The following is a 22,493-nucleotide window of genomic DNA, read 5'->3' on the forward strand; positions in this document are numbered from 1 at the left end:
GGGCCCGTACAATTTTAGCTAGTATGTGCTAATATATACAGCATATTAGCATATTATGGCAGACTTACCTGCTAAATTGATCCCCTCCAGCACTATACCTTTCCCTCGCTGGTGTTTCCATTTTCCTACTGGGTTTTGATTCTTTGGCCTCTTGACCAACCAGACCCAGATGATGTATGGATTTATGAGATTTGCAAATCATTGCATTATGTTTCATATAGATTTTACACATTCTTTGGGAATTGGGGTTGTAACTTCAAGACATACACATTGGTAGTTACTTCATCTCGGCATGTGTGACTCAACATAAAGGTAAAAAAAATGCTGAATGACAACTAGAAGCTTTTATGGCAGATGAGGCTGACACTGTCTCTCCACTCATATGAAGACTGTCGATCAGAATTTTTTTTTTAAGCTTACTTCCACTTTAATATTTAGGTTTTTTGAGATAGCTTTTAAGATATTTTATGTGATGTTGTTATAATTTGGTGATACATTATAAAGTATTGAATTCTTTATGGTTCTGTGTAGACATTAATGTGTAGTGTAATTTTGCAGGTTGAGCAATTTGGGGTGATTCTCAGGGGCGTCCCGAGGCTGGGTGACACCCGGAGCAGTGTCCGAGTGTCACCCCGCCGAGACGTCAACGAGACGTCACCGTGCATGCGCATGACGTCACTACGCGTGTGCACGATGACATCATCGCCTACGCGCGGAAGTTTTCTGATATCTGCCGGCGGCCATCTTGGTGATGAGGAGTCCCCTCCTCTCTCCTGATACTGTCGGGTGTTCGGTCCATGACCGAGCGCCCCAACTTTTCAGAGGGGGATGACACCAACATGACTGTAAGACTGTCACAATGGTGTCACGCGGGTGCGGGCCGCACCCCACGCCCTCTGGTCTCCAAGCTGTTTGTATGCCAGAAGATAACAATACCAATACATATGAACTTTAGGCAGGCTTTTTTTTCTTTCCTGTCACACTAAGAAAGTAGCTAGAGAAAACAAAAGCTGCAAGCACAAAGGAGTTAGAAGGCTGCCTTTTTACTAATCAAAATGAGTAGCTGTTGACATATGGACATTACCGAAATAGATTTTCTCCTAGGGCTGCAATTGTCTATCACGGCTTGTGTCTGCAGAGTGTAGATTGAACAACTTTAAGTATAGTAGTCTGGGAGAGAGATTTAGCTGTAAATCTTTTAAGGAAAGTTGCTATCAATGTCAGCTCCTGAATTGTTTTTCAACATGAAGGGATTCAGAAATCTGCAGCACTGTGTTGAAGCCCACATTAGCACACAATAGAATAATTACAGAATTACCACTTACACCTATACATTATATCAAGCAGATGTACATTAAAGTATAAGGGTGATGAGTGCTTTGGGAAATATCACAATGACATTGATAAATAAAGCTCCATTAAAAATATATTAAAATGTTATGATGCAAAGGAAGTACAACAGGGAACGTTTCTATTAACTCTAAAGTGTATCGTACTGCACAAGTGTGTAATTCCTGCCACAAACAGATCTAAGGATAATGAAGCCATTTTCTTTATCTTCTATACTGCTCATGGAAATGTGAGATAACTTCTGCTATTATTTCTTTTTAAAATACAGTATTTTCTTGTGTTACATAAGTATTTTCTGGAGCTGTCTTGATTTTGTAGGTGTGACAGTATTATTCTTTCATTATATCTGTTTTGCAGGCATTACCTTACTACTTTTCCTAATACAGTCAATAGTGGCAATAAATTGAATTTGAAAGGAAACCTATGGTGAGAGAAACACGTGACTTGTCATCTTCCTCTGGAAATGCTAGTTCCCCAAGGCTCAGACGACCCACTGTGCACTTACTGCACACATTGGGAATTCTTCGGGAAAGCACTTTTCTGTCATCCTTTAAGCTGCATCTGTGTCAGTGTGTACTAGCTCATTCTGATCTCTGTACTGCCTGTTCTCCACTATTAACTGCAACTTCTGTACTGCCTGTCCCCACCACCAACTGCCCCCTCTGTACTGCTTATCCCCACCAACTGCCCCCTCCTGTACTGCCTGTCCACACCATCCCCTGCTTCTATTAAAAACATATTAAAATGTTATGATGTAAAAGAAGTACCGCCTCTTCCCACCATTAACTACACCCCCTTGCTACTGCTTGTTTTTTCCTCTCACTGAAACCACCCACACAGGAACATTTTTTCCTTCAAGGGACACCTCCAATGAAGGGGCATTTTTTCCTCACACTGATGATGGAGTCTGCCTCTGTCTACATCTCCAACCTCATCTCAATATATCACCCAAACCGTCCTCTTTGCTCCTCCCAAGACCTCCTGCTGTCTAGCCCCCCCCCCCCCATCCTCTCCTCATATGCTCACCTCCGGAACTGCTCCAGATCCTCTCCCATCCTTTGGAACTCCCTATCACAACTTATCCGGCTATCTCCTAATCTGTCTGCCTTTAGGCGTTCCCTGAAAATGCACATTTTCAGGGAAGTCTATTCCACCTCCTCTTAAAAACTGTACATTTACTCCTTCAATCAGCTCATCCCCCACAGTTATTACCTTCTATATTACTTGCCCCTCCTTGTAGATTGTAAACTCTCACCAGCAGAGTCCTTCTAATCCTCTTGTATGGTATTGTTTTGTAATTGTACTGTCTCCCCATTTGTTGTAAAACACTGTGCAAACTGTTGGTGCTATATAATTCTTATATAACAATAAAAAGTAATAATTTCTCCCTTCGCTACTGTTAGTAGTATTTTGTAGGTACAAAGACTGCAACATATGTGTGCAGTGTTTACAATGAATGGGCACATGTTTAATCATCCCCCTGAAAGCCACTCCCACTGTTACACACAATCTTGCCATAGCCACAATTTGCCACGGCACGCTAAGTGCCCCTCAGGAGTTATCTTTGCTCCCTAACCCAATGTGCCCCACAGTTTTTACTTTCTTACCTGTAAAGTCAGACAGATTACCCCTATGGGTATTAAAAAATGCATACATTGTTTATACTGTTTAAATATTGATTTAACCAGTTGACATCCGCGGTGTTAAACCCCCTTCCCATCCAGGCCATTTTTCAGTATTCAGCGCTTCGGTACTTTAACTGAACTGGTCACAATTTATGATCATGCAAATAGGTCAACTGCATTCAGAGAATGCCCTTGGTTCTGACTACACAATTATTTCCCTGGCTGCCTTCTTTTTATGGGTCAGCAATTCAGAAGGAAATTAAGCAAAATCAAGCAACAAGCAATTTTTAAAAAGTCAGAAGTTGTGCACTGACTATTCCTCTTATAAAAGAATAAGCATAATCATGCATTGCATGACTTGCAAGTCCGACAAATACCTGTTGATCCTACCAGTGAAGTTCACCTAATGCAGCTTCCTTTGATGGTGTGGCAATGATGATGCACTACTCCTGAATTTAAAGTAGAATTGCTACTCTCAGTTAGACTACTTGCATTACAGTGGGATGAAAAAATGTTATGGGCAGCGTGACTATCAGTATTGTCACGGCTAATTCACAAGCCTGTAGCTTGTCAATCAGTATCGAGCCACACCTAGCCCTGTCCACTGCTTTCTGGATTGACAGTGCTTCTTATGTTGCTGAAATCCTCCTACTGTGAGCTGCAGTGTCTTGGAGGGGGAGCATATGACACAAAAAGTAATGCGGCTTTGGCTCAGTCAAGAAAAGTAAAGGGATCGTTTTATTCACTCTATGAGACTTGTGCAACCCTTAAAAACTGAATTTGAGACATGTTAAGACATACAGGAGCTTTTAGTTGTACTTTAAGGCAGCCAATTCATTTGAACGAGCTGGCAACACTCCAAAATGGACCAAACATCTCACGTCCCCATTTTTTTGCAATGCAGCACACCACAACACACAGTAGAGTGTTACTGTTTATTGGGCTACTAAATTGTGCATCTACCGTGTTTCCCCGAAAATAAGGCACTGTCTTTTTTGGCTCAAAAAAATACACTAGAACTTATTTTCGGGGTAGGTCTTATTTTATTTTTTTTAAAGTACAACAATCCACACTTATTCATGTACAACAGTCAACATGTAATCATGTACAAAAATATGGTGATCAGGGGTGCCGTACCTTTCAAAGAGCAATTTGCTAACCAATCGCTGCCCAGAATGAGCAAAGCGCTCTTTTTACTATCGATTCGTCACAGACGGAGTGCATTTGGTATCACTCCGCCTGTGACAGGAGTCGGCGCTATAGAGGAAGCATCGGCTTATGCGGCTCTGCTCCCTCCTCTGCCACCGCTTCCTCTAGCGCTGGCTTCGTTGGCACCGCTGATTCTCTCCCACAGCTCTTCAAGTTCCCCCTTATGCCACCACCGGCCCTGGGAATGGTCACAACTAGGTCTTATTTTTGGGGTAGGCCTTATATTTTAGCAATTTCCCAAAATAGTACTAGGTCTTATTTTTGGGGTAGGTCTTATTTTCGGGGAAACAGGGTAGGTACAATGGTTTAGATTCATTGGGCAAGAAGAAACACAGGACACCTCGGTCTGGGTCACCAGGAGCCGCACACTAGTACAGACCTATACACCCATGTGGAGTGTGCTTAACTCTCTGGACAATTTTTCATTTTTTTCACTGTTAGATTCATTGGGGTGCCATTAAAAAAATAAATGGCTCCGTAACACAATGCATCTCAACACACGCTTTGCCAAGTTCTACAGTAAGGTGCATTAAAATGCATGTGTAGCGACATAAGTGTGTAGCCAGCCTTGGGGCCTATTTATAATGGAGAGCAAACACCACTGTCAGCTCTCCACAGGACACTGCAGTGTTTACTCCACACTCTGGACACTGAATGTATTTTGCATTCATAAAATGTAGAGCACGATGTGGATCCTGCAGTGAAGGGTTATCTCAGCATATTTTCTTTTTTCTCCTTTCGGTAAAATGAACCAAGCTTTGCTTGCTTCATGACAGCTGTAGACAGCACTTTTGTGCTTTATAAAAGTTCCAAAAGATTTTTACTTTGAAAAACAGCATTATGTCCATGTTACGGCCATACCACTGCTTTAAAAATCAGCCCCTAGATTCCAGGTATATTCAGTTCCATCATCTTTGTGAAGTTTTGGTATAAAATGCTAACATATATACTTTAACCTGTTAAACATAGCTCGCCCTTTTTATTCTCTGTGCCGAAGGCACTGCAATCTCCAGCACAATGCTCAGCCTTAGAGAACAGCTGAGGTGAGTAGGGTTGTAACTTCAACATTTGATGGATCCTATTATACAGGGCAGCAAGTTAGCAGTAGCTACATGTAGGAAAGATGTGTGGGTGTATGAGCTATTCAGTATCTCTGACGCAGAGGAAGAGGAGATCATTAAAGCATTTGCACTGTAGATTTTCCAGAAAATACATAGAAGGGAGAGTGTCAGTGCCAAGCTACTCTTACATCTTCTAATAGGATTGATGACATGAAGGTAAAGTTAACAACCAGTGGCCCTGATGATGTTTGCCAACTGAAACAAATAAACACGCATTGCCATTTTTATAGCTGTACATTTATTCCATAACATTTCAGTGGCCATAATAAATATAAGTACTTGGCAAAGCTGTGCTTCTAATTATTCCAGCAAACATGGGCTGGCATGCCCCTTAATTGCCTTGTCGTACTTTCTGTGGACGAACTGTGCATCTTGACCATATCCCTCTATCAGCTTTTAAAGAATACTCTAATGCCCTCTGGGACCTATGAACTTTGTGTTTGCTGCAAGTTAACCTCACCTTTTCAGCTGAATATACTTTTGCCTCCTCCCTACTAAGCTGTGAGGTTTCACATAATTCAAAGTACAAACAGATCATGTAGGAATCTACAGTAATTATAGGACAAATTATATAAATGATACAAAGTGCAATTGAAGTTAATATGTAATTGCTCATAGCTGGTATAGATCTGAACTTTACCTTGTTACATATTGGCAGATGTCTCCCAAGAAAAGGTGGTCTGCTTGATCATAGTAGGGTTGGTACCTGCCTACTGTTTCTCACACTTGTGCACGTAAAGCCTTTCTTTCCTAAATATATGGGTTTTCTAGTTCACACAGAGCTTTTCCAATAAGAAAAGAAAATCTGTATGTGCAAAAGCGATTGCTTCTGATGCTGCTGTGTTTGTTATCCTTCCTTAGGGTCGCCCTAGATGGCCAAGCCTTTGCTAGAGCATTCAAGGGGATGTTAGATAAGCCATTTTATAATCACCTTTGGTAATGTACCTGGTAATGCTAATCTATAAATTAAAATATTTTAGGCTGAATACTGTTCTTATCATTGCTTGGTATTCATTTCTGTGTGTCTATTGGTAATATTTTATAAATTGCCATGTAAAAACTTAAATATGATTTTAACAAAGTTATAAATTATACTTGAACTACCTTAAATTTCCTATTGTCCAACTTTCACTCCTGCTGACAGAGACTACATGCACTATGCTAGGAGCATTTAGAAAGGTTCTAGAATACACCATGGGGGAGGTTTATCAAAACTGGAGCAGACAAAATCTGGACCAGTTGCCTATGGCAACCAATCAGCATCTCTCTTCAGTTTGTTCAGTTAAGTGGGTACAGGTTAAAACAACTGCCAAGTCTTTATTGCCACCTGTACCCGTTGGGCATCCGAACAGAGCGTTGGTTAGAAGAAAGGTGACATCTCCTTGTTGAGCTCATAGAAAGTAATCAGCAGAATTTTGATTCATACATAAAACTGAAAAACTTGAATTTTGGCCTATGCAGGATCTTGCTGGCAGAAAAAAAGGCATGCAATGGTCCATAATGTGCTTCAGTTTAAATAGATTTAGATGCATAAATGTCTCCAAAACTGTATGAAAAATTTGTCTTCCATTCCTCTAGCTAAGTTTTCAGTCACAGCATGTATGCACGTACATGTGTTTACATGTATGCACGCATACATAACTCAGGAATACTGACCATGGATGCAAAGTTTTAAACTTTGATTTTACACAGCTAAATGCATGGGCCCGAACCATACAATACCACTGCCTTTAAATCCATAAAAAACTATATCCTGCACAATTTTTGTGTGCATGGGTAAATTTGCAGCAACAGTGGTATTTATAAAAACAGGAAAGATCGGTACACTAATTTCATTATAAATATTTTTTTCATCAGCATTAATATCTGTCAAGAATCACATTTTGCACTACTTTCCTGCCTTAAATTGAGGCATAAAAAGAGTTTCAGAGCAGCAAAAGCTAACTTCTCTGAATTTTTCCGAGTCCACCATTCTACATCCAAATGGTATTAAAGACAACTAAAAGGAACATATTCTATGTGCTGCATATAGTTACAGACTTGCTTAATTGGTTGATATGTTCAATAAATTAATTGGCTAAACTGACAACAACAGTAATAAAGAAGACATCTGGGAGAACACTGTAAGCATTGTTAACTGTGCACATCTCCTTGGTACTATTTCACAAATTCTGTGGACATTTCAGCCAATATGCCAAAGGCTTTAAAGTACATCATAAGCTTCAAAAGCAAAACTCTGTTCCTGAACACCAGCCAAAAGAAAGAATTTGTGGAGTTTAACATGCCATATGCTGTAGCAAGACATCAATATACTATAAATCACTAGCTTGAGGAAAAAAAGGGAATAGGAGTGACCCACTTTAAGAAAATGAGTCCTATTGGCAAATCGTTCACTTTATGTTCCCAGTCCAGGAAGTCACTTGAGATATAAAATTCACTTAACTAAGAGCCATGGATGTGTGATTCATAAGAATGAAGAGTAGACAGTTTGAGTAGATAATGGAATTTACTTAATGCATTGGGCAAGGAGCAAATAGGTGATTCAGCCTGTGGCCAGCAATTACAGTTTAGCTTTTAGTGGTTCATAGTAGTTGGTATTGGTTATTGTACATATACTTGCATAACTATATTATGCAGTATAGCCCTATATCTAACTATATCAAAAACAGAAAATAGGGCACAGCATATATAATCTGTGTGACAAACCCATCGAGTATAATGTATAAACAATAGCTGTAGATATCTGTTAATACTGGTATTTCTGATGATTAGTCAGGATGGAAATTTCCAACAGATGCCCTGTTGTTCTATGCTGACCATGCAATGAGAGATAAGCCACCATTGTGCTTTACTACATTTATTAACAGTTTCTTAACAAGCCAAAAATGAGCTTTAAAAATAAGCCTTCGTTGACTTCTGTAGCTGCCCACACTGTTGAGCAATTTGGTCAAATCCAATCCTGCTGACTTAGCGGAAATTCGAGCTGTGGGCGGCTCTGTTGGCACAACTCCATTTGACCAAAGGTTAAGAATTCGGTCCAAAAATTGTCAGTTGAACAGGGACTGCCGAGAGACAAATGTCAAAATACAATAGCCCAGCAGGGAAGATTTCCTTAACCACGTGGTTTATCATGGATGGGGAAATTGAGTGTTTTTTTTTGGTTCAGTCCTCTGGGTTGAATGAGCATTGCTGAGCATCATACAGCAGAGTTATGTGGGTTTGAAGATTTTTTTAAAGTCTAATCATGACTATAGAAATTAGTTTAGCACGGCAGCGTCCAACACCTTTCCCTTGATCTTAGAGGAAAACTATCCCCATAGGTAGAGTGGATATGTAGCTGATGTGTAGTGTCTGCAGCTGTTACACATGGGCTCTAGTGACTGAAAACTGAGCAATCACATATCGCTGATCGCTCAGTTCACGATCTTCTCCCTGGAGAGAGCAGTAACTGGCAGTCACTACCCCACAGGGATTCTGTCCTCCCCTCTCCATTCCTTCAGTACTGACTGGAGGAACAGATGGAGAGATGTTGGACGCAGCTAGCTCTGGCTCTAGAGAGGCAGAGCCAGCTGTCAATCAGGCAGCGGGGTGGATCCTGACAATATTGCCAGGATCTTTCCTAGTTGCAGTGCTATATGCTGAGTTTTGGGTCACAGGAGGACATTAGTAAATGTCCTCCTGTGGCCCTAGAAAAAAACTATGGCCGAAAAAGGTTTGGCCTTAGTTAACTTTTAAATAGTATATAGTCTGTTGCCTGAAATGTGGGGATGAGTACATCTGCCTGGGTTTGGTTTGCAAACCGTTTTGTGAATTTTGCTCAAACTTTGTGATGAGTTCCATTCCATTGAAGCCTATGAGGGGCAAATCTTGTTTTTCAATTCTGGATTTTTTGAACAGCTAATAGGCAAGTTATATACCGGCCCTTTGAATTTTTAATAGATTTAGCCTTCTGGGGACCTCGAGGTGCCAGTTTATAGCGCCAGCGGCTGCACATTTCCCTCATCCTGAGATTCCAGCACTGACAGAATGCTCCGGTCCTCCTCCAGGAGAGAAGAAGGAAAATAATAAAGGGGCAGAGATCGTGGGGGCAAAGATCGGTGGGGGTAGAGATTGGGGAGGCAGAGATTGGGGGGCTCCCCTGGGTACAGCAGTTCTGCTCCTGCAATCCTGAGATCTGCAGACCATTTCTCCTCAGCTCAGCCATGATACGTTATCTGACTGCAAACCATTACTGCTCATCCCAGCCATGGTACATGTTATCCGACTGCAGAAAATGTTTCCCCTTCCCAGCCATGGTACATTATCTGACTACAGAGCATTCCTCCTCATCCCAGCTATGTTACGTTATCTGACTGCAGAGCATTCCTCCCCATCTCAGCTATGGTACATTGTCTGATTGCAGAGCCTTCCTTCCCATCCCAGCCATGCTACGATGTTATCTGACTGCAGAGCATTCCTTGCCATGGTACATGTTATCTGAGTGAAGAGCATTCCTCCTCATCCCAGCCATGGTACCATGTTATCTGACTGCAGAGCATTCTTCCTCATCCCAGCCATGGTAACATGTTAACTGACTGCTGAGATTTGTAGTCCTCTACAGCTGACGTTATTTTTTTTTTAGCATACAAGTTTTTTATTGAAATCATGAAAGCATCGATACAATTAAGACATTGTCATTGATGTTATGAATGACAAACATTTGTTACACGTTATATGTTTCAACAATTGATACAATTCCAAGAAATTATTTAGACGTTCTTTTCATTACATTACAACATTGTAACATTTTAAAGCATAAGAAAAAACAGTACGTTTAACAGCTGACGTTATTATTCTGCATTGCTGTATAATGTATTGCAGGGATTTGTAGTTCCTCTGCAGCTTGGAGTCAGTGGCAGAACTACCAGGGGTGCAGCGTTTGTAGCTGGGACCAGGCCCTGGCACTTCACCACTATGCATGGAGTGTTTTGTCTGCTATTGTTTAATAGCAGTGAGGAGTTCTGTCACAAGGAGACTGTGTTATAACTTACACTGTGGATTACAAATCTCCAATTGGGGGGAGAAAGCACTCCACCATGAGTAAAAGGCCCCAGCGCTGGCTGGACTGAGTCATTCATTCTCCACTGGCCAGTGGTCTAGTCAGGGTCTGATCATTCAGCAATAGGCTGTACTCTCTTTTATTTACTGTGCTGTGATTCAATCTGCTTGAAATTGTCAGGGCACCTACTGGAAATGTTTCTAATCTGTTTGCATTGAATTTGTCTAACCCCAATATTTCTTTACATGGCTTTGACTTCTTTTAAATAAAAGCCCATCTAACTGTTAAATGGTGGGTCAGTGTCTGTCAGATCCTGGTATAGTGGGGGTCATCACTGAAAGTGGCAGGAGGACCCAACATATCCAGAGGCTCCTTTGCGGGTAGCATTACAAATATTGCAAACAATGAAAAATGGTAGCAGTACCAAAAAGGATGGATTTTTGTAGCAGGCTACTCATCAAAGGACAACATGGAAAATGTAAATTGCACATTATACTTACCTCTTAGAGTGGGTTAATTATAAGTTCTTGGTGTTCTTAACAGTGTTATGTAAAATAGTTGTGGCTTGAGTGTTGTTTGTGATAATCAAGTAATGCCTTGGAGAACCCTCAGGACCAGACTGATAGATACCCATGAGAAGCACCCACCTCAAATGTTGTATAGGGGAGGGGGAGCAGCTGGGCACAGGTTATGTAGGCAGAGGTTATGACTGACAGCCACGTACGAATTTCTGTAAAATCGGACATTTGGATGTATCTGAATCTCCGAATGACAGAAATAGCGAATCCGAAGGAATCAGAATATTTGATAATGAAATTCGGATACATCCGAATTTCATTCGGAAACAAAACACAACAAGCAGGAGAATATGATAGCTGTCACAGAATACACTAAAGTGTTGAACTGTTCACAGAAATAATAATAATTTATAAAAAAACAGAGTGGGGTCCCCCCCCAATTCCTACCAGACCCTTTAGGTCTGGTAGGAATGTTATGGGGGACCCCTGAAGTTAAAAAACAAAAAACAGAAACAGTGTGCAGTTTCATGGCAATTCATACCAGACCCTTTAGGGGACCCCCTGGAAAAGCACCTTGTCCCCATGCCAATGGTGACAAGGGCCTCTTCCCCACAACTCTGAACTCTGACCCGGTGGTTGTGGGGGTCTTTGGGCAGGGGAGTCAACTGCATCTGGGTATCCCATTTCATAAAGGGGGCACCCAGATGGCACCCCCCTCTTGTGAATGAGTAAGGGGTACTTGTACCTCTACCCATTCACTAAAGGGTTGACCAAAAAAATAACAACTCCCTGATGCAATGTTTACATTGGGCAGTGGGCAGAAAAAACAAAGCCTACTATTAGCATTTTAAAATTGAAATACCCAATAGCAGGCTGGCTCATGTTCCGCCCACTGTCAGTTACAGAGGAGCGGACCTGAGAGAGAAAGTTTTCTTTCAGGTCCGCTCCTCCGCTGATTGACAAAAGGCAGTGGGCGCAGCAATTGCCATTCCCTTGTTGGCTATTGCAATTAAATATAGACAATAACAGAATGGCTATTGCTCCTGCAGAGGAGTGGACCTGTGAGCTAAAGTTCTCTCTCTGGTCTGCACCTCTCTGACTGATCAGACAGTGGGTGGAGCATTAGCCAGGCTGCTATTGGGTATTTCAATTTTAAATAGCCAATAGCAGGCTTTGTTTATTTCTGCCCACTGCCCAATGTAAACATTGCAACGGGGAGTTTTTGGAGGGTTTTTTCAACTGACGGCTGACGCTGGAATGACTTTGTGGGACATTTTTTACAATTATTTTAAATAAAGGAATTATCAAAAATGTGTGCTTTGTTTTTTGTTCAATTAAATACATTTTTTCTAAGGTGTTGTGTGTTTATTTACATTTTATTTAACCATTTAGTGAATGAGTAGGGGTACAAGTACCCCTAACTCATTCACAAGAGGGGGCGTGGCGTCTGGGGTCCCCCCTGGAAAAGCACCCTCCCATTGCTGAGGGCATGTGGCCTGGTATGGTGAAGGAAGTGGGGCCTCTCACTGTGGGATTTTAGGGGACCCCATTTAAAAAAAAACTTTTTTGGCGTTTAGGTTTCTCCTTAAAATACCTACTTTTTTTTTTGCGCAGTCAGAAATTAAAAATAAATAAAGTAAACATGTAATGACACTTTTCAGCAATGAATTATAGTTGGTAATGATCATTAGACTCATCCGAAATTAAAAAAATTCGGATTCATCCGAATCCAAATGCCGAAATGAATTGACTTTCAGACCCGAAATAACGAAACATCCGTAACAAAATGAAATGAAGCTACACACATTTTCTGCTGGCTTACATGTCTACACCTAGGTCCCTCTTTGTGTATCTGAAACAGTGACAGCTCCTGTGTAAATGCAGCCTGTACAAATTTAAAACAAAATTGTTACAGTGTATTTTGGTTAAAGCTGTATGAATGAAGCTTGTAAATAGTGATTGCAGACTTTATTAATAAATACATTGTACCAAATTGTTACAATTATTTTTGGTTAGTGCTTATATGCAAGTCTATAAGTCATTTGATATACATATAATGTGAATTATAAGAAACCTGCTATTGCAAAATGTGTCCTCTTTTCTTGCTTGATTTATATTGCTCATATGTAAACTGTTTTTGTTTTTGTTTCGCCACATTAAAACTTGTTTTAAAATTACTTTATTTAATACATTTACAAATAACTGTACCATGTTTTGGTAAAGGCACATTGTTTTGTGCCTTTATAATTCATTTTAATTTTATTAATACAGAATACATTTTGTACTTTGACAAAGAGGGACTTTAGAGCTAAATGCTGGATTATTTCTCGGCTAGAACATAATAATTTGGTTATTATAATGGTAATTAAATCCTGTTTTTGTTTTATCACTTTCCTTTTGACTAAACTGCATCTCTTCCGCTATGGCCTTTAAGCAAAGTGCACTTTAGATAAGCAGTACAGGGCAGTACATGTGCCACAACAACCTTTTCTCCCATTTTTTCTATGGATCAGATGTTGGCAAACCTTGAGGCAGTTAACAGTGTCTGTCATTTCTCTCATTATTCTGGCCTGGCAAATGCACATGTGCACAGGGAGGCGCAATCATATTTTCCACATGTTTCTTTGCTGTGTTGCAATGCCCTCACACTGAGTTGTTTGGGAGGGGAGGTGGGTGCACTTTGTCATTTTCTCCTTGGGTGCAACCTTGTTCATACATCTTTATACATGATGGATTGGTGTTTTGAAGAAGCCATTTTGCCTATAAGCAGCACTGACTAATCATGATTATGTTGTATATAGTATCTACACTTCACTACCCCAGTATACCTCCATTACTAAGCCCTGCATTTAAGTGAAAAGCCAGTGTCTGGCTGGATGTTATTGCCCTGTAGCAAACAACATTGTTTGCCAAAGCCTGATAAAGTATTAGCTAAAACATTAAACATTTTTTACTGATCATTGTTTCTCGTTCTCAAAACAACCATAAACCTAGCCTTGCAATTTGAACCAAGTTATGATTTTACTGTATATACTCCAAAGACCCTCTAAGAGAAGGATTTCCTTTTTATGAACCATCATCTATTTTTATAGGCAGCTTTGCAAGTGTCTCTTTTTACTCTCTAGATGTCTTATAAAAGTGAAAAATATGTTTAGCATACTTTTGAACAAAAACATATGCTAAAAATAGATGAGTGGTGGAAATGTAAAGTTTTTGGTGCATTTTATTCTGGGTTTATATCTATTGGGTCATATGTTTGCTACATTTATATTATTTATTGGTATAGTGCAGACACTTTCCACAAAACTGTCACAAAATCTAGAAAAAGTGAATGCATTCACATCAGTCCATACCTCAACATATAGAGAATGCATTATTGCCATACATACACTAAAATTAAAATGCTGGCCAGTCACCACCTTGCCTCCCCAGTACTATCAATTAAATCAATTTTGCATTAGGTTTTAATTCAGCATTTTATCATAATTACAGTGCTAAAGATAACATGATTAGTGCATTGCACTATTTAGATTACTATTTATAAAATTTTGCTTTTAAACTAGCAAATTTCTACTAACAGATTATCTCTGAGCTTACCAGATATGTTACTTGCGCCACAGATACACAAACAATATATTTAGAATTAAAGTTTGACCAGAATTATTATCTTTTGCAGTCATAGATCAAAGTCTTCAGGGTGGCCTCCACCTACTGGGACCTGGAGTTTGCCTCAGGGATCACCTTATGGATGGGAGATGGCGACAAACAGAGATGGGAGAGACTTCTTCATCAGGTAATAATTGTAGTTAATAATACACATACAATATAAAAAAATAAATTTTTATATCAGGCTTTCATAGGGGAACGTGAAGACAGGATGCAGAAATAATGTTTGTTTGTTTGAAATAAAAAACCTGCCTCTTAGATTGTAAATTTGTATAGAAATTGTCTCAAGTTTGCACTCCCATATGATGGTATAGGTGTCACAAAATGTGACACATCCATATACCCTATACCCTATACCCATCCTATACCCATATGATGGTATAGGTGTCACAAAATGTGACACATCCATTAGTAAGTATGTTTCACTGTCAGTTGTAGATGACTGTTGTCACAGTAGTTAAAATGGGAGCTTTCCATTTAAACTGAATTTGGAATTTTAAATTCTTTGTAATATGATACAGATTTCAACAGGATTTATTGTAGTTTGTGTCCCTGTTAAGAAGGTTTCCCTTTATAGCACTTCTTGACCTGACAACAGAGTGAGAAACAGGTGTGAAAAACGAATGCTGCACAGCAACCTTCTCTACTGCAAGCGCTATCCTACAGCATTACTGTGGCTCTTTTGCTTGTCAGTTATAGAAGGACTAAAGGAAACACTGGATGAAAAAGGGGCCTTAAGAGAAATACAGGGAACATACCTTACCAGTTGATACCTGTTTTTTGTCCAGACATTGCTGTATTGCACCAGTCCACAACAATCATTTCCCTTAAAATTTGATGAACCTGGAATGTATCTGATGGGAATGTTGGAACATCCACCTTATTGCATCTACCAAAAGGGACTGGCTTTGGGCTGTGTCGATGAGCTTAGTTTTGAATTCCATCAAGATGCTTCTGAGATCATTAAGAATTCAATTGACCTGCAGTTGACCTCCTGACCTGCTTTTTAGGGTGCTTATATATTCTAATAGACTTGTATGGGTAGAGAAGGAGTTCTGACATGTACAAAAGTCTATGAACTCAAAGGCAAACAATTTTACTGCTAAGAAGTGATACAGGAAGTTACGCAGAACAGACTTTAGAGACTACACTGTGTCTGCCTTTCTAATGATTCTTTATAAAGCTGTGAGGGTTTATTCTGAATTGTACAGAATTATGCTGATTAAAGTAGAGTAAGTGGCCTTTCTGACTGGGCTGCTGTGTTTACTGGTCAGCATTTTTAGCTCAGTGAATGCTTTTTCCGGTATCTGGAACTTTTCTTTAAAACTTGAATTTTGGTAATATCTAGCATTAAGATAGTTGTGTGCCCTAGTGGGTACCAATCTATACATTAAATGTGTTCAAAAGAAACATGAAATGTCAAACACTATGGTAAGAAAGCAATAGTGATAAAAGCACAAAATGCATATTTTCTCCAATACAGAAAAGGCTCTTTTTACTATATCTGAAAGAATACATCTGACAAATGGTCTAAGTAGATATTAATGGATACAAACAATTGGTTTACATATTCGTGCAAATAATTATTAAAATCAAATTAATGGAACTAGACCAAGACTAAAACTGATTGTGAAATGATCAATGGTATAAATTTGGACAGGATTTGTAAAACTGCATACACCCTGGCAAGGGACCTGCATCTCTATTTCAATGGGTAAGTGTACAGATGGTGCAATAGGAATCTTGAACACCTTGCAGAATTGGATACACATTCTGACCTCTGGGACTGTTTATCAGCATAATATATTCTGTTCAAGGAATACGATAGCATGGACATGGAACTGCCATTATCTTCTGAAAGAAAAGTAATGGCAGACACAAACACAATATACTCTATACATCAACTTGTAAAGGAGAACTATGACGTGAGTGCTTTTCACTCACCTCATAGTTCTAGCCGACCTGTGACAATTAGATTGTCACAGGTCGGCTCAGTAGATCGGGAAGTGAGCGCACACATACCGGTGTTCGCTCACTTCTCGATCCTGTCACGGCTCCCTGCCGTGACAGGGGAGGGGCTGTATTCCCCCCTCCCCGCTCCGATGCACCAGCGCTGACCGGCGGAACGGACCGGGGAGGGGGCGGGTACAGCTGGCTCTGCCTCTAGATAGGCAGAGCCAGCTGTCACTCATGCAGCTGGGCGGATCTCGACATCATTGTCGGGATCCGCTCAGGCGTCTCAGTATACCGCGAGCTGTAGCTCGCGTTATACTGAGCTTAGGGTGACGGGAGGACGCTAGTTTGTGTCCTCCCGTTACCCTAAGGAGAACTATGGGGAAAAGCCCTGACCCCATACTTCTCCTTTAATTCTATATGACCATTGCCGATATGCTATATGTTACATTATTCAGCCATCCAGCGTGTGGTGAAATTGGAAAGAATATTAGCACATTTCTCAGACAGCTTGGTTCGCTCCTTTGGAGAGAATGTCAGTATTTCTACAAGGAACAAGGATCATATAATCATAATCTGATCCCAAGCCAAGGGGTGAAAGCAAAACTTTTTCTTCTTTGTTTTGGGCATATTAGACCTTCTTTGGAGTTTTGCTGTTGTCTATATACCCAGTGGGGATATGTCACCTGACTTTCAGACCTGACCTGATATTATGTTTATATAAAGAGATAGAGTTTCAAAAATCTCAGAGAGTATCTTAAAAAATTCAGTGGCAATGCCACTGGAACATTACTCCTTCAGGAGTAATGTTCGAGTTTAGCAGCTGAATATCGTAATGATCTAAGTGGGAAGTGATCATGTTTTAAAAAGTTCTAGCCGACCTGTGACAATTAGATTGTCACAGGTCGGCTCAGTAGATCGGGAAGTGAGCGCACACATACCGGTGTTCGCTCACTTCTCGATCCTGTCACGGCTCCCTGCCGTGACAGGGGAGGGGCTGTATTCCCCCCTCCCCGCTCCGATGCACCAGCGCTGACCGGCGGAACGGACCGGGGAGGGGGCGGGTACAGCTGGCTCTGCCTCTAGATAGGCAGAGCCAGCTGTCACTCATGCAGCTGGGCGGATCTCGACATCATTGTCGGGATCCGCTCAGGCGTCTCAGTATACCGCGAGCTGTAGCTCGCGTTATACTGAGCTTAGGGTGACGGGAGGACGCTAGTTTGTGTCCTCCCGTTACCCTAAGGAGAACTATGGGGAAAAGCCCTGACCCCATACTTCTCCTTTAATTCTATATGACCATTGCCGATATGCTATATGTTACATTATTCAGCCATCCAGCGTGTGGTGAAATTGGAAAGAATATTAGCACATTTCTCAGACAGCTTGGTTCGCTCCTTTGGAGAGAATGTCAGTATTTCTACAAGGAACAAGGATCATATAATCATAATCTGATCCCAAGCCAAGGGGTGAAAGCAAAACTTTTTCTTCTTTGTTTTGGGCATATTAGACCTTCTTTGGAGTTTTGCTGTTGTCTATATACCCAGTGGGGATATGTCACCTGACTTTCAGACCTGACCTGATATTATGTTTATATAAAGAGATAGAGTTTCAAAAATCTCAGAGAGTATCTTAAAAAATTCAGTGGCAATGCCACTGGAACATTACTCCTTCAGGAGTAATGTTCGAGTTTAGCAGCTGAATATCGTAATGATCTAAGTGGGAAGTGATCATGTTTTAAAAGAAATTCAGTTCCCATCGCCATATTATAAAAATGAGATGAATACATATTTTGGTAATAAGGAGAGAAAATTTCAGTTTCATCTCTAGGGGCATGACATATAGATTCCACGTGCTCACTGTTGGAAGTGATATGGTACGTCTGAAAATACCCCTAGCCAAGTTGGCCAATAATTAACTGGACCAAATTTAAAACATTCTACCTTTTTTTGAGATTCAATATATCATTCATACTTGTCCAAACATCACAAACATGATTTCCCTGTGTCCAGCCTTCCCACTTCTTGTTAGACATAATTTGGTTTATATAAGAGTTAGAATGTCTGTGGACCAAACAAAAACATATAGGGGTCTATTCACGAAGCAGCCGAAGGATCTAGCCGTAGCTTTGGCCGATCCTTCGGCTAGCTTCGGCCCTAGGACCCCTTCGGTTCAGTAGAACCTAAGGGCTGCTGTACGGGCTTTTCACAATAGCCCGTACAGCTCCCGAACTTAGCCGAGCGGCTCAGTCGAGCCGAAGGCATATGCCTGGGCTCAGCTGAGCCGCACTGAAAGCCGAAGCTGGCCGAGTGGCCGGCCATTGGCCGGCCGACAGCCTGCTTCTGAAAGCTGGGCAGAGCCAGCCGTGATCTTACGGCTGGCTTCCGGCCACTTGCAGAGAGATTTCTTTATTCTGACACGGAGCCGTGTCAGAATATTAAAAAAAATAAAATTTGCCCATAGGAATGCATTACTAGATTCCTATTGGCTATTGCAAATTGAAATAGCCAATAGGAATCTAGTAATGCATTCCTATGGGCAACATTTTTATTTCTCTATTCTGACACGGCTCCGTGTCAGAATAAAGAAAAAAAAGAAAAAGCAGTGTTTCTCTCCTTGGCGGCCGGAAGCAGGAGACTCCCATAGCGCCTGGGAGAGGTTTTTTTCTTTTTTTCTGACGGCAGCAGAACCGCCGGCCAATAAAAAACTGTTGGGCGGAGTTAGCTGTCATTGCTAGCTCCGCACAATCGTTTTCTATTTACTTTTTTTTTACTTTTTAAACTATTTTTCTGTTCTGCTCGGCCCCTCTGAGGGACAGAACAGCCAAACCGAATGCCGCTCAGCGGCATTCGGCTATTCACTCACTATTCACTCATAAGAATAGCCCGAACAGCAGCGAGTAGCCTGCCGGAGGTTCCGCTCAGCCGATCCAGATGTTGGATTGGCTGAGTCGAACTCCTTCTGCACTTCGGGCCGGCCGAACATGCTGAGCATGTTCGGCCGACCCGAAGCCATGCGAAGCAAGCCGATGTACGGCTGAAATCAGCCGTACAAGCCTGAAGTGAAGAGCCGAACAGTGTTTGGCTCACTTCACTTGGGGTCGGTTGTTCACTCGGCTGCCCTCGGCAGCTTAGTGAATAGACCCCATAGACACCCATCCCATTACAATGATAGTATTACCAAATATAATGGAGCTCAACCCTTGCGACTTTCCAGGTGCTAAAACAACAAAATAACATATTTCTATAGTAATTTCAGAAAGCGTATTGGATGGTCTATCTTGATGTAGCACAAAACAGAGTAAGGATCTGAAATAACAATTGCTTAAATACTTGTATGTACAGTTGGTGTTAAAGGTGCTGTTGGCGTGGGAACTGTTTTTTTTTTATTGTGCGACTTAGGAAACACATCACCTGTTTCTAGATAGTGATTATGGCTTGTAGTGATTATGGCTTGTACTAAAGACATAAAGTAGAACATGTTGTATACATACATTAAGAGCATTACAGCAAGGGTTTCAATCAGTAATTACTTATTTTTGTTGACTTTATTGAAATGGATAAATATACAGTATTTATTCAGTGTATGATATTAATGATATATGTTGTAATACATTGTTTATATATACTTTTTTTATTACTCTGCTTTAGTAACAGCCCCACCACTGAGCTCACATACACTGAACTGGTTTTCAGCATGTGTTGTTATCTTACATCATGAAACATTATTTTTTTAAGATGGCAGTATGGCAAAGTCAGTATATTCACCCAATATGTTGGGTGAATATAAACCTTTCAGGGAGAAAATGCCTTTCTCGCGGACATCAGGGAGCTGCTGTCCAAAAGAGGGAGACTCCCTGAACATCAGGGAGACTTGATATCCCTGCAGTATCATTAATGTGTTTTTGCCCATAATGAGCATTAGAGCAAGACTACAGTTTGCCATTGAACATAGAGAAAAATACTAGGCCCTCTGGAAAATGTGCTGAAGATTATTCAATCAAATATAGAGTTGTTTGTTCACAGTAACAGTAGGCATGTTTGTCTCATATCAAAAACAGTATTTCAGGAGAAGAGCCTCTTTACAACTGTAAAGCATGGTGGTAGAAATGTCATGGTTTGCAGTTGGTGTGCTGCTGTTGCCTGTACATTCTGCATCATATCAAAGTGTGCTTAATGAGAATGTGAGGCCCCCTGTCCAAGCCGAAGCAGAAGTGGGTCTTTCATCACAATAACGATCAAAAGCATATAAACAAATCCACAAAGAATGACTAAAAAGAAGAAATAGAGGGTTATGGACTGCTCTACTACTGATTTGATGCTCATTGATTTGATTCTCACTGGAAATTTGTACATGGAATTTGAAATCTGAATTTGCACCCACAGACATTTTCCAACTGAAGGAGTTTTGTGTGGAGAAGTGGTCAACCATGTTGATGTTGATGTCAGAGACTGATGGGCAGTTATACCAAATGCCTAAAATAATTAATTTCTGGGGCCAATACCACTTTCTGATGCCAAGTGTGTACTTACTTTTTCAACAGTACACAATTACATCTATTGATATTTTTGTTGAATAAATTAATGGAAAGGCAAATATTTCTTGTGTTTTTTCACATATATCAAGTACTGTATGTCACTTTTATCTCTGGGTACTGCGTGAATAAAGATCTAATGTTTGTTTGTTCAAATAGGTTGAAAAAATAAACAATATTTGATGGGGCTTATTTATTTTTTCACATGACTGTATATGGTTTGTGCATCAATATGCATTTTAATTGTAAATTAGAGTAACAGACTATTATATCTCTTAATCTGGTGTCATTGGAATCCCTGTTTGATGGCCAATATAAATTATATCCAGGGCCATCCCTATATTGAGGCAGCCTGAGGCAGTTGCCTCAGGCGGCATCTGATTGGGTCACTTTGAGGGGGTGGCAGAGCTCTTAGCAACCTGTGACGCACTGTCCAGCCCAGGCAACCAGAGACATCAATGAGCTGGGCAGGGCAACAGACAGAGGTACTGTGAACCCCCTCCCCGGAACATGCTCTGCTAGCACCACGCCATGCCTAACACCCCTGCCTTAAAGTAGGCCATCAGCAGCCCCCCCAGCCCTTATCCCTGGGCTCAGGTGGCAAAAATGGTAGGGACGCCCATGATTGTACCTATATACAATGCTTATGCTGCTGGGACTCATATATGCAGTTCATATTGCATATCTTCATATTGCTGTTTGAATCCCTTCAGTTTTTCTGTACATTACAGAAGATTAGTGCCAGTTCAGAAGACATACATGTCAAGTGGCAGTCCAAAAAGTGTTCTGCTTGTTGACTAGTTTTGTGTGCCCTGAAATGAAGGCTTAAAGAAAAGAATTAGATGGTCATGTTTGTCATTGAAATTGCACCTGCAAAGGCATTGCAATAATTTTTTAGCAGATTCAGTGCGTTTTGCCCTTGCACATGAATATGCCACAATCTGCTTCATAAAAAATACTCGTAATAGGTGTTGCTTAGGTGTGAATGCAGCCTAATTGTCTTTGGGAAGCAAAAGGGAAGGCAAGATTTGATAAATAAATAAGCTATGTTATGCTTTGGAAACACATTATTGTAAAGGTTAAATCTACTTCAAACTGAAAATCAGTATTAGATGGATTGTATCTACTTACATGCCTCCAATGACCTACAACTGGAGCTCTCGTCAAGTTTCATCAAGAAACTTACAGTATTTAGTATAAAGTGTAATAAAATCCAATTTGGATAGAGTAGGGAAGGGTTAGAACCTCTGTCAAGTTTTCATGTCTGTCTATGTCTCTTCTAGGGCCATTTACCCTTGCTATTTTCCCCGGTAACTATTGTCAACACACTCTAAGTGAGGGAAAATCCAACATTTTACAGTTGTCACGTGAACAGGAATAGAGATAAATCTTACAATGGAATACTAGTTTAATTGATAACTGGATAAGAGGGGATTCCCCTCACTTTAATGAGATCTCTTTTCATTCCCTGCTGTTGAGACA

General features: G+C 40.6%; 1 protein-coding gene across 1 annotated transcript in view; it reads left to right on the top strand.

The window, feature by feature from the left end:
* FRMPD4 (FERM and PDZ domain containing 4) overlaps positions 1–22,493 on the top strand; it is a 171,098-nt gene that overhangs the window by 11,347 nt on the left and 137,258 nt on the right. Inside the window, exon 2 of the mRNA XM_018566071.1 lies at positions 14,538–14,654. Within this exon, the coding sequence (XP_018421573.1) occupies positions 14,538–14,654 (117 nt within the window). The remainder of the gene's footprint in view (positions 1–14,537; positions 14,655–22,493) is intronic.

The sequence above is a fragment of the Nanorana parkeri genome, unplaced genomic scaffold (assembly GCF_000935625.1).
Source record: "Nanorana parkeri isolate BGI_ZX_2015 unplaced genomic scaffold, ASM93562v1 scaffold913, whole genome shotgun sequence".
Lineage (NCBI taxonomy): Eukaryota > Metazoa > Chordata > Amphibia > Anura > Dicroglossidae > Nanorana > Nanorana parkeri.